The 11,264-nt window shown below is 49.5% G+C and overlaps 1 protein-coding gene across 1 annotated transcript; it reads right to left on the bottom strand.

Annotated features, from left to right (window-relative positions):
* Positions 1-1,247: 1,247 nt before the first annotated feature.
* Positions 1,248-9,004, bottom strand: LOC114587091 (uncharacterized). Its single transcript, XM_028711011.2, has 6 exons — positions 8,742-9,004; positions 8,126-8,275; positions 7,100-7,222; positions 5,189-5,299; positions 2,853-2,970; positions 1,248-1,720 (listed from the first exon to the last, which is right to left on the bottom strand). The coding sequence occupies exons 1-6, from the start codon at positions 8,946-8,948 to the stop codon at positions 1,686-1,688; spliced, it is 744 nt and encodes a 247-aa protein (XP_028566844.1). The 5' UTR covers positions 8,949-9,004; the 3' UTR covers positions 1,248-1,685.
* Between the last annotated feature and the right edge of the window lie 2,260 nt (positions 9,005-11,264).

Consider the following 11,264-nt stretch of genomic DNA (forward strand, 5'->3'; position numbering starts at 1 on the left):
TCTCCCCCCCCCCCTTTTTTTAAAATGGTGTTGAGACCCAAATGTTAGCTGCTTTCATTCCTATTTAACTGGAATCTTATTTTAAGGAGTTGGGCGGCTTCCTTTGACCCCACAGGTACCAGCCGCCAATGCAAGGATGCCACAATCTAGCTGAGCAGGGGCAAAGCCAAGGGTTCAAGGTCCTGCGAAGCCAGAAGGCAAGCAGAACCCAATATCAGCTTCCCTCTCATAGAAAGCTGACTTATTCTGTTGCACAGGGCTCTGGCAGGAATCGTGGTTCACAGCCGAGTGGTTAAACAAGCCAGCCTCATAACCCATGTCTGAAGTTGCCTTGTTTTGAAACTGAGCAGAGCGTAAGTCCACATTCCTGGTTTGTGCAGTGAGAGAAACTTCTAGTAGAGTGCAAAAAATTTGGTCGGAACTTCCTAGAGCGCTTCAGAAACTAACCAGGATAAGTCAGTGCTCCAGGGAACTTAAGTAACCCAGAAACTTAGCCTCAGGAGACATTTGCATAAACTTTTTATATATACCTATCTTGGAATCTTTAGTGTAAGCCAGAAACCCTGGTTTGTGAGAGAGGGAAGTGTACATTTAATGCTCTGATCCAGTGGGAAGGTGTTAAGGCAATGGATTCAAATGACAAGAAATGAGATTCTGGCTAAACATCAGGGAGAATTTTCTAACAGCAAGAGCTGTTGGCAACAGTGGAACAGACTCAGAAGCTGATGGATGCTCCTCCCTTCATTGCTGAACGATGGACCAAATGACCTCCAACTCTTCAATTCTCTGTTTCTATGAAATCAGAGCTTTGAGACTAGTTGTGATGAAGCGATATATAAATAGCCTAAATGGATTTTAAAAAGTAAGCTTGTTTTGATTTTGCTGGAGGCTAGGGAAGTTTTCTGCAGCTGGGCAAGTGCAGAAAACTCCTTCAGCATTTTCATAGCCGATGGGTACCGCTGTTCCTGCAAACCCTCCTTAGCTGATGAGCACAGATGTTCTGGTGAGGCAGCTGGAAGGACCGAAAGCAGCCAACTTGGGGACCCTCAACTGTCAAGTGGCAAATTAGCAGCGATGCAGAGCACAAGAGGTTTATGCAAATGACCGGGCAGAGGGCCACAAATTGGCAAGTGCAGGAAGATATTTAATATTTGAGATTAAGCTCTCCAGCAATGGAGCTGCCTGGCTGGGTGATGGCAACAAAAGAGGGTAGATTTCTGTGTGGTGCAATGATCCTTTCTCACACCAGGGGGCACATGTCACATTGAATAAGGGAGGATGAGCTGCCTTGTGTTGCATTTTGCTCAGATTCTCAGGAAATTTAATATCGCGGTCTGTGCCAGTGCAGAATTGTGGCTGCGTTGTCCCAACGCTGCTCCCCGAGTTCGCCTTTTCAAAACACTCTAGCATGAAACGGACACCACAAACACCCTTTCAGGGGTTTTTTTTATCATTCTTGTTATTGCTAATGATTTGGTTATGACAAGGAGTTGCAGGGAGGGGGGAAATCACATACAAATTTGAGCTGCAGTGAAACAGGGTCTCGGCCCCCTCCCCACATACTTTCCTATATGGGGGAAATCAATAGTGACAGGTTCAGGCGAGGTCCTTTGTCTTGGGGGTTTCGCAGGGAGGAGGCAAGAGGAGATGTTGATTGCTGGTCTGCACAACTTCCCAACTTGGTTTTAAGCAAGTCGGCTCATGGAGTGCCTTGGAGAAGCTGCAAAAAAATGGGGAAAATAAAATATTTTTAAAGAACAGGTGGGCTCAACAAGTCCTGTCTATCAGGAAATGCATCCCCTGTTGTGTTTGTGTGCGATGCTAAGTCCCCGTTCTGCCCAAGAGCTCTTGTGATGTAAGCTCTCCCTTTTCTAGCCAAAGGGCGCCTTTAATGCCAAAAGGCTTCTGTGTGCAATCCTGCGTCTACTTTAATCATTTTTTTTTAAAAAAAAAATATTGATCCAAATTCTTTTGGGTGTGTATGTGCAAACCGGCTCCCCAAACCAGGGATTAGCCTTCCTTGGACTAGAGGAACTTTTGGCAGCATCCCAAATTTTACAAATTCTACATCAGTCGGATTTGTACTGAGAGAGAGAGATCTGGGTGTATCTACCAGCTTTTCTCAACCTGTGGGTCCCCAGATGTTGTTGAACTACAACTCCCATCACCCCTAGCTAGCAAGGCCAGAGCTCAGGGATGATGGGAGTCGTAGTCCAACATCTGGGGACCCACAGGTTGAGAACCACTGTGTGGGGAACCTTCAGCCCTCCAGCTGTTGCCGAACTACAACTCCCATCAGCCCTAGCAAGCACTGGCCCAATGGCCAGGGTTCCTGCTGCTGCTGCTGCTGCTGCTGCTGCTGGAACAGTTCAAATCTTGCTTCCCCCTCCTAAATCAGATATCCAAACCTCTCTCTGTCTTCCCCCCACCCCTCTGACAGAGGTACGGTCTGTACAGTCCACTCCAGCGGCAGCTTTCCACCCTAGGTAAAGGGACCCCTGGCCATTAGGTCCAGTCGTGACCGACTCTGGGGTTGTGGCGCTCATCTCGCTTTACTGGCCGAGGGAGCCGGCGTACAGCTTCCGGGTCATGTGGCCAGCAGGACTAAGCCGCGTCTGGTGAACCAGAGCAGCGCACGGAAACGGTGTTTACCTTCCCGCCGGAGCGGTACCTATTTATCTACTTGCACTTTGACGTGCTTTCGAACTGCTAGGTTGGCAGGAGCAGGGACAGAGCAACGGGAGCTCACCCCGTCGTGGGGATTCCAACCGCCGACCTTCTGATTGGCAAGTCCTAGGCTCTGTGGTTTAACCCACAGCGCCACCCGCGTCCCTGCTTTCCGCCCTACTTACGTGCAAAACTGTTGACCAGGTAGGTGGGCTTGTTGCTACACAGCAGGGTGGTGAGGCTGCCCAGCGATGCGGTCCCCACGATCTGCACCTCCGAGGTGATCCCCAGCGTGGCATTTTTCTGCAACAGGGCAAGAAACAGAGCCGGCAAAAGCAGGTTTGACAACTGCTACATACAGTGTTTTCGCTTCATGCTCCCGATATAACTCAAGTTACATAAAATTGCATTTTAAGGTTCCATCTTGTCGAATTTCTAATGTGTTTCTTAATATACTCTGCTGTTTTCTTACACTTCAATCCCCGCTGTGGTCTTCACATACAGGAAGTACCGTAACTTTTTATAAAAACTTGAAATGGTTTTCAGTCTTCTTTAAAAAGGTAAAGGGTCCAATAGGTCCAGACCGTGGCTGACTCTGAGGTTGTGGCGCTCATCTTGCTTTATTGGCCAAGGGAGCCGGCGTACAGCTTCCGGGTCATGTGGCCAGCATGACTAAGCCGCTTCTGGCGAACCAGAGCAGCGCACGGAAACACCGTTTACCTTCCTGCCGGAGCGGTACCTATTTATCTACTTGCGCTTTTGACGTGCTTTTGAACTGCTAGGTTGGCAGGAGCAGGGACCGAACAACGGGAGCTCACCCCGTCGCGGGGATTCGGACCGCCAACCTTCTGATCGGCAAGTCCTAGTCTCTGTGGTTTAACCCACAGCGCCACCCGCGTCCCATCAGTCTTATTTAAAACATTCTACATTTGTATCTTTTATCAGTGCCGTCAATTTTGTCATCTGCGTATTCCAAGATTTTTACCAACCATTCTTCCTCGGTGTGTGTTTTCTCTCCTTCCATTTCTGTACACAGAGAATCCTTGCTGCTGCTGTATTCACACACACACACACAGTCCTTTAATAGGACAGCACCGATCTCTGGAACTCCCTGCTTATTGACATCGGGTCTTCACTTTAGTGTTTTTTGACTGTTTTGGTTTAGACCAGGGGTCTGCAACCCACGGCTCCGGAGCCGCATGTGGCTCTTTTACACCTTTGCCGCGGCTCCGGGACGGATACTAGCGAGGGGAGGAGGCGCATTGTGCGCCCTGACACTCCCCACTGTGGCGGGTGCTGTACTGGCTGTGATGTCGCATGGGGGCGGTGCGTGCGTTAGTCACCCACCGTCCCGACGTCACCTTCCCACCCGCTGTCAGATCGGAGGGCAGCGGCGCGCATGCTTTAAATGTCGCAATGGTTTTGCGGCTCCCAGTTTTTTTCCCCTTCGGAAACGGGTCCAAGTGGCTCTTTTCGTCTTAAAGGTTGCAGACCCCTGGTTTAGACGCTCCAACGTAACTCAGTTAGGTATACTTGCCCTTAAACTTGCTGCAAACTTCCTTCTGACTTGACAGCCACAACCAGCCCTCTGAGCGCCTGCGGGTGTTATATTTGCAACTCAAGATGATACTTCATGCATCTGAAGAAGGAGACCCCAGTCCACAAGTCTTGAAACTAGAAGGAAGACTCTTCGGATCCCCAACCCCCACTCAAAATAAACCTTGAAGGATGAGTTATCCCCTTTTTCTTGCACTCTTAGTTGGCACCTATATTAGTTAAACTGCAGTCCGTTGCCGGATGAAACAGCTCTAAGCCTGCAACCCCCGCTAGGCCTGTTTACCTGAGAGTAAAAACCTTTGAACAAGTGGGGCTCAGAGCAAACATGCACAGGGTCTGTGCTGTTGAATCGCTTTTAACTGGCTGGTATCATTTGTTGGTTTATATAACAACAGTTGTATACTGGTATTTGTTCAAGGGGGTAAAAATCAAAGCAGTTTCCAGCAGTCACACATAAAACCGTACAGTTAAAACTGTATACATAAAACCAGAAATTACCGAATTATTATTAAATAAGTTTGCATACGGATAAAAATGTATAAAGTAAAAAATGCATTTATGTATAAAATAATAAACCGCTACTGATCATGTTTGCATTAATTATGTCTAAAAGAACAGTTCAAAGGCAGGGGACGACCCATGATTGCTTTGTTTTGAGATGCTGCATTTAATTATATGTCAGCGTTTCTTTCAGAACCATGAGGACCGGAATCTTAGAATTACTTTTAAGGAAAGGGTCGCAGCTCAGCGGCAGAACTGTTGCCTCGAAAACAGACAGTCCCGGATTCAGTTTCCCAAGATGAGAATAGCTACAAGGCAGTTCCCTCTGTTCCTGTTCAAATCTGCCCTGTCCTCAAAACTTTGAGGACTAGGATCTTACTTTGCTTTCAGGGCAAGGGCCGTAACTCCAAGCCACACGCCCCGTGTGCCTAGAACCGCCCCCAGGACACCTGCTGATCCTCACCAAGACAGCTTGGAAGTACGCCTCCAGTTCCTGGCAGGAGGGTAGCGGTTCGGACACCTCCATCTTTCGGGCCACACACCCTTCTGGCTGGCCATGGTACACCATCAAGTGCTGTGAGGGGAGAGAGGGGGCAGAGAGGTAGCATCTTGCAGAGGAAGCCCCCAAGCCCCGAATCCCACACTCCCCCCTGTCCCCAGGTCTGATTTTACGGCACTCGGGTCGTTCAGCTGGCTATTGTTTCCGCTACATCTCCGATCCATTTTGCAAAGGTTATTCGTGTTCTCAGCTCTCTCTTTTTAATGGTGTTACGTTAATGTAGGCTATACATTTCAAATAAATAAAAGAGATACTCCCATGCTCTTAAGAGAACCTCAGGGTGGTTTAATTAACTCTAATGCACTTTGGATACCTTTAAACTTAGAGACCACAGCAAACTCTGGCAAGTTCTTAAAGAAATGGGAGTGCCTGATCACCTCATCTGTCTCCTGAGAAATCTCTATGTGGGACAAGAAGCTACAGTTAGAACTGGATGTGGAACAACTGATTGGTTCAAAATTGGGAAAGGAGTACGACAAGGCTGTATATTGTCTCCATGCTTATTTAACTTATACGCAGAATTCATCATGCGAAAGGCTGGGCTGGATGAATCCCTAGCCGGAATTAAGATCGCTGGAAGAAAGATCAACAACCTCAGATATGCAGATGACACAACCTTGATGGCAGAAAGTGAGGAGGAATTAAAGAACCTTTTAATGAGGGTGAAAGAGGAGAGCGCAAAATATGGTCTGAAGCTCAACATCAAAAAAACGAAGATCATGGCCACTGGTCCCATCACCTCCTGGCAAATAGAAGGGGAAGAAATGGAGGCAGTGAGAGATTTTACTTTCTTGGGCTCCATGATCACTGCAGATGGTGACAGCAGCCACGAAATTAAAAGACGCCTGCTTCTTGGGAGAAAAGCAATGGCAAACTTAGACAGCATCTTAAAAAGTAGAGACATCACCTTGCCAACAAAGGTCCGTATAGTAAAAGCTATGGTTTTCCCAGTAGTGATGTATGGAAGTGAGAGCTGGACCATAAAGAAGGCTGATCGCCGAAGAATTGATGCTTTTGAATTCTGGTGCTGGAGGAGACTCTTGAGAGTCCCATGGACTGCAAGAAGATCAAACCTATCCATTCTGAAGGAAATCAGCCCTGAGTGCTCACTGGAAGGACAGATCCTGAAGCTGAGGCTCCAAGACTTTGGCCACCTCATGAGAAGAGAAGACTCCGTGGAAAAGACCCTGATGTTGGGAAAGATGGAGGGCACAAGGAGAAGGGGACGACAGAGAACGAGATGGTGGGACAGTGTTCTCAAAGCTACCAGCATGAGTTTGACCAAACTGCGGGCGGCAGTGGAAGACAGGAGTGCCTGGCGTGCTCTGGTCCAGGGGGTCATGAAGAGGCGGACACGACTAAACAACAACAACAAACTTAGAGAGACCTTGCAAAGCTGCTTGCCCAGACAATACTTTCTCTCTCTCTCTCTCTCTCTCTCTCTCTCTCTCTCTCTCACACACACACACACACACACACACACACACACTTAGGGGAATGGCAGTAGCTCAGTGAAAGAGCTGGCATATTTGCTTGGCATGCAAAAGGTTCCCGGTCCAATCGCCAGTATCTCCAGAAAAACCTCCCTACCTGAAGCCCTGGACAGCTGCTGTCAGTCGTTGTAGATAGATCCACCACCGGTCTGACTCAAAGCAGCTTCCTATGTTCTTAAATCCACCTTAGTGCGGTTCAGTGACTGCTAACGCACTTACTGGACAACTTAAGGAGACCCCATTGGGAGAGAAAAACAGCAACACTGTCCCCATAGCCTCTTGCGACACGAATTCTGGCCCTACTGGCGATTCTGAGACTCACGTTTCTCAAGTCGCAGGTGATCCCTGGAGCCACGCCTTGTTCGCCCAGTTCGCTGAGCGCCAACAAGAGAGACGCTTCGTTCTGGACGTTGACTTGGGGAGGGAGGAAGCTGAAGGCGTCTCTCTGCCGAGAAAGGAAGCGGGGGGGGGAAGATTGAAATGTGGCTGCCCTGGCCAAAGGTGGCGGAAGGCAGAACGTGCTGGATTTAGACCACCAGGACTTCCACCGATGAAAGCAGAAGGCAGGCGCTGTCTCCATCATCGCCTGTCCTCCGTAATAATCTCTCAAAGGACCTGTTGATGGAATTCTACCATTGTACTGTTGAGAGTGTATTAACTTATGGTCTGTGTGTGTGGTTTGGGAGCTGCACAGCCAGGGAAAAAACAATGCTGTCCAGGGTTGTAAAGACTGCGGAGAGAAGAATTGGGTGCACTCTTCCCACCTTGGATCAAATCTATGCTTCCAGGTGCCATAAGAAAGCTGCAGGATAGTGCGACCCCGGAAATGATCTCTTTCAGCTTCTGCCTTCTGGAAGAAGGTCCAGGGTTATAAAGACTAGGACTAGCCGCCTGAGAAACAGTTTCTACCCAAATGCGATTTTGGTTTTAAACGCAGTGTAAGGTAGACTCTGTGGGAGTATACGGTGGTGCCTCTGGTTACAAACTTAATAAGTTCTGGAGGTCTGTTCTTAACCTGAAACTGTTCTTAATCTGAGGTACCACTTTAGCTAATGGGGCCTCCCTCTGCTGCTGCACCGCCGTCGCACAATTGCTGTTCTCATCCTGAAGCAAAGTTCTTAACCCGAGGTACTATTTCTGGGTTAGCGGAGTCTGTAACCTGAAGCGTCTGTAACCTGAGGCACCACTGTATTGTATTTAATTATGGGGTATTTTTAGGGGGTTAACCAGGCTGCGATAGCTGGGATAGCAGGCTTGTTGGCTTTTGAATGTCTGATATAGTTTTTTTTTTCAATTTCGTTGTTCTGTATGGGACAATGACAATAAAGATTATGGTATCGTACCGTACCTGGACGCAGTCCGCCCGCCCGAGGTAGGTGGCCAGCAGGACTCCCACGATGCTGATGCTGAGAGCTGAGACAGCGCCCACCATCAGAATCACCAGCTTGCGGTTCGAGGCGACAGGAGGCTCTGCCAGCTCAAGGCTGGAGTGGAGAGTCTGGACAAAAATTGGGGAAGGGGGTGAGAAGAGAGAGAGAGAGAGAAAGAAAGAAAGAAAGAAAGAAAGAAAGAGGGGGTGATGGCATCTAGCAGCACCTGAAATCCCTTTTCTAAAATCTGTGACATAGCCTGTTTCCGCATTTGCACTCTGCACATGCTTAAGCGTGCTCTCGTCACGCTGGAGAACCGAGCCCCGAAGATTTTTAAAAATTGGCAGGTCGATAACCGTACGCATTCCCACTCTGGGCGTTTCAACCCCACCCCCTAGCAGGGCAGCAGGCAGAAATCCCACCGGTGCAGCTTCTCTCCCTGCCACTGCGCATGGCAACCACACAAGGCTGGAAAGAGCTTCCCCTGATGGATTCCTGCCTGCTGAGCAGCAGTTAAAGGAACGGGAGACCCAATGGGGGGTTTAAAAAATGAGGTGGCCTTCCCCCCACTCACTTCTAAAGTGAACTACTTACGTAGGGTGGGCTCTTGAGGTGCAGCCCTGCCGGCCACGATTCGGGGTTCTTGTCCTCGCTCACCATTTTCTCTTCCCCGACGGCAGGGCTGAACGGATCCAGACTTTGGCTTCTTCGTAGGCATGTGAGATGCCAGCGGGAAGCTCTTATAAAGTCTCGGCTGCCTGGCACACAGCCCTGCCAAACAATAGCCCCCTCTGTGCACATCCCAGCTCTCGTGGGGGCACGGAATAAATTTTTGCCGCCTCTCCCCGCCTTCTGCCCCCAAATACCTGCCGCCGAGTAAGGTGCAAAGGCCTTTTCCGTAGGGCTAGTTCTGTTTCCACTTGTAGGCTGAGGGTTGCATCCAGGCAAAGCGGGAGGAGACACCCTGAAATCAATGGATCTAAGTTAGTCACAGAATTCTAGAGATAGAAGGGACCCTGAGGGACATCTAGACCAACCCCTGCAATTTCCCTTAATTTCAATGAGTGTGTTCTGAGTAGGACAAGTATTTGACATGAACCTTCATCGTATTTTACGTCTGGGATACCCAATCCCCTAGTGAGAAAGTGGGTGCACTCTGCTCATGCCCTGATAGACATGCTTCTTTTTTCATTCCTTGCTTGAGCTCTACACTAGAGTAAAGGTAAAGAGACCTCTACCTACAAGTGTAGAGTGCAATACTGCAAACAGACCTTTAACCATGAGGACTAGAATCTTAAGCCTATTTTGAAGGGGACGGCTGTATCCCTCTGTGGCAGATCCCCTGCTTTGCATGCAGAACATCCCTGGTTTGATCTCTGGCGTCTCGAGTTAGGGCTTGGACAACCCCCTTGCCCCAAACCCTGGAAAGCTGCTGCCAGCCAGTGAGGACAATATTGAGCTAGATGGACCCCAATGGTCCGACTCAATGTAAGGCAGTCTGTCTATATGTCTCCTCTGTTCGAGTACACACATACACACGCCCCTCCATCCCTCATCCAGGCAAGCAAGAGGCATTGCAGGCGGGTTGGGCTGGATGACCTCTTGAGGGCCCCCTTCCAACGCTACAATTCTTTGCTTCTTACTTCAAGAGCACAGATTGTTGTGCTGTTTTTTTTAAGAGAAATTATCTTCAATAAAGTGACAGGTGGAATTGCAACTACTGCAGCTTCCTCCCCAGCGTGGCTGCCGTGTAACAGGCCGATATTCATCTGGTGGAGCCTCTCCCCCCCCCCCCCTAATCCTTACATTCAGCAGGATTTGACCTGCTGTTGAATTTCCCTTTTGTCTTTGCTGTCGTTCAAAAGCACGCAATAAAAGATGGCAACCTCGTGTTTTGCGGGTGTTCTGATCTACCCTTTAAAGGATAGTCCACCCTTTATTCCAGGAGCCCCTCTGAGGGGGGGGGCAGAAGTGGGGACCGAGGAAAGGAGACTTCGTTCCTCCAGCCAAAAGCTTTCTGGCTTGCGGCCGACTCTCTCAGGTTCCACCACCTGACATGCTGGGAAGAAAAGGCCCTTTTGAAAGAGAGGCCGAGGCTCCCCCGATAACCTCGCTGCTGAAAAAGGAGCAGACCGAGGCACAGACGGGGCCCTGTTTTCGGGAGAAACCGCCGCATCACTCGATCGGCTCGGAAAACATCCAAGCGAAAGGCCTTGGCTCTCGGGGAGGGCGGCGGGGTGGAAAGAGACTGATTTCGGAGCCGCATAAAAGCAAGATTGTTTACAAGCTGGTGCACCCCAGTCTCAGCGACAGGGCAGCGATGGAGAAGTGGACGGCGGGAGATGAAAATCACTTGGCTCCCCTTGGCAAGGGGGGAGGACAAAGGACATTGCTTCCCGGAGGAAAGGCGGCGGGGAGGCCTTGAGGACGCTGCATGCCTTAACTTGTTGGTCGCTGTTGTGATAGGAATTTTGAGGTCTTAGATATACGGTCTTGAGCCACCAGTGGTCTGACTCGGAAGCTTCCTATATCAGAACTGAAATAAAAAAATTCATTTATATATAATAGGTAAAGGTAAAGGAACCCCTGACCATTAGGTCCAGTGGTGACCGGCTCGGGGGTTGCGGCGCTCATCTTGCTTTACTGGCCGAGGGAGCCGGTGTACAGCTTCCGGGTCATGTGGCCAGCAGGACTAAGCCGCTTCTGGCGAACCAGAGCAGCGCACGGAAATGCCATTTACCTTCCCGCCGGAGCAGTACCTATTTATCTACTTGCACTTTGATGTGCTTTTGAACTGCTAGGTTGGCAGGAGCAGGGACCAAGCAACGGGAGCTCACCACGTCGCGGGGATTCGAACCGCCGACCTTCTGATCGGCAAGCCCTAGGCTCTGTGGTTTAACCCACAGGGCCACCCGCGTCCCTTTTATATATAATAAATGTTCATAAATGTACCAACCAAGCACGTACATAGTATATGTGGACCACATGTCTGGAGCAGCACAGGAAGACCGCCCTGAAACCATTTTGGCTCCCAAACTGACCAAATGTTTTCTCTGCAAGGAGGGAGGGGTTGAGGGAACCTTCCCATTGTCTCAGGAAGTGGGTGATCACCATCTC

This window comes from Podarcis muralis, chromosome 16, assembly GCF_964188315.1.
Source record: "Podarcis muralis chromosome 16, rPodMur119.hap1.1, whole genome shotgun sequence".
In the NCBI taxonomy this organism is placed as follows: Eukaryota; Metazoa; Chordata; class Lepidosauria; order Squamata; family Lacertidae; genus Podarcis; species Podarcis muralis.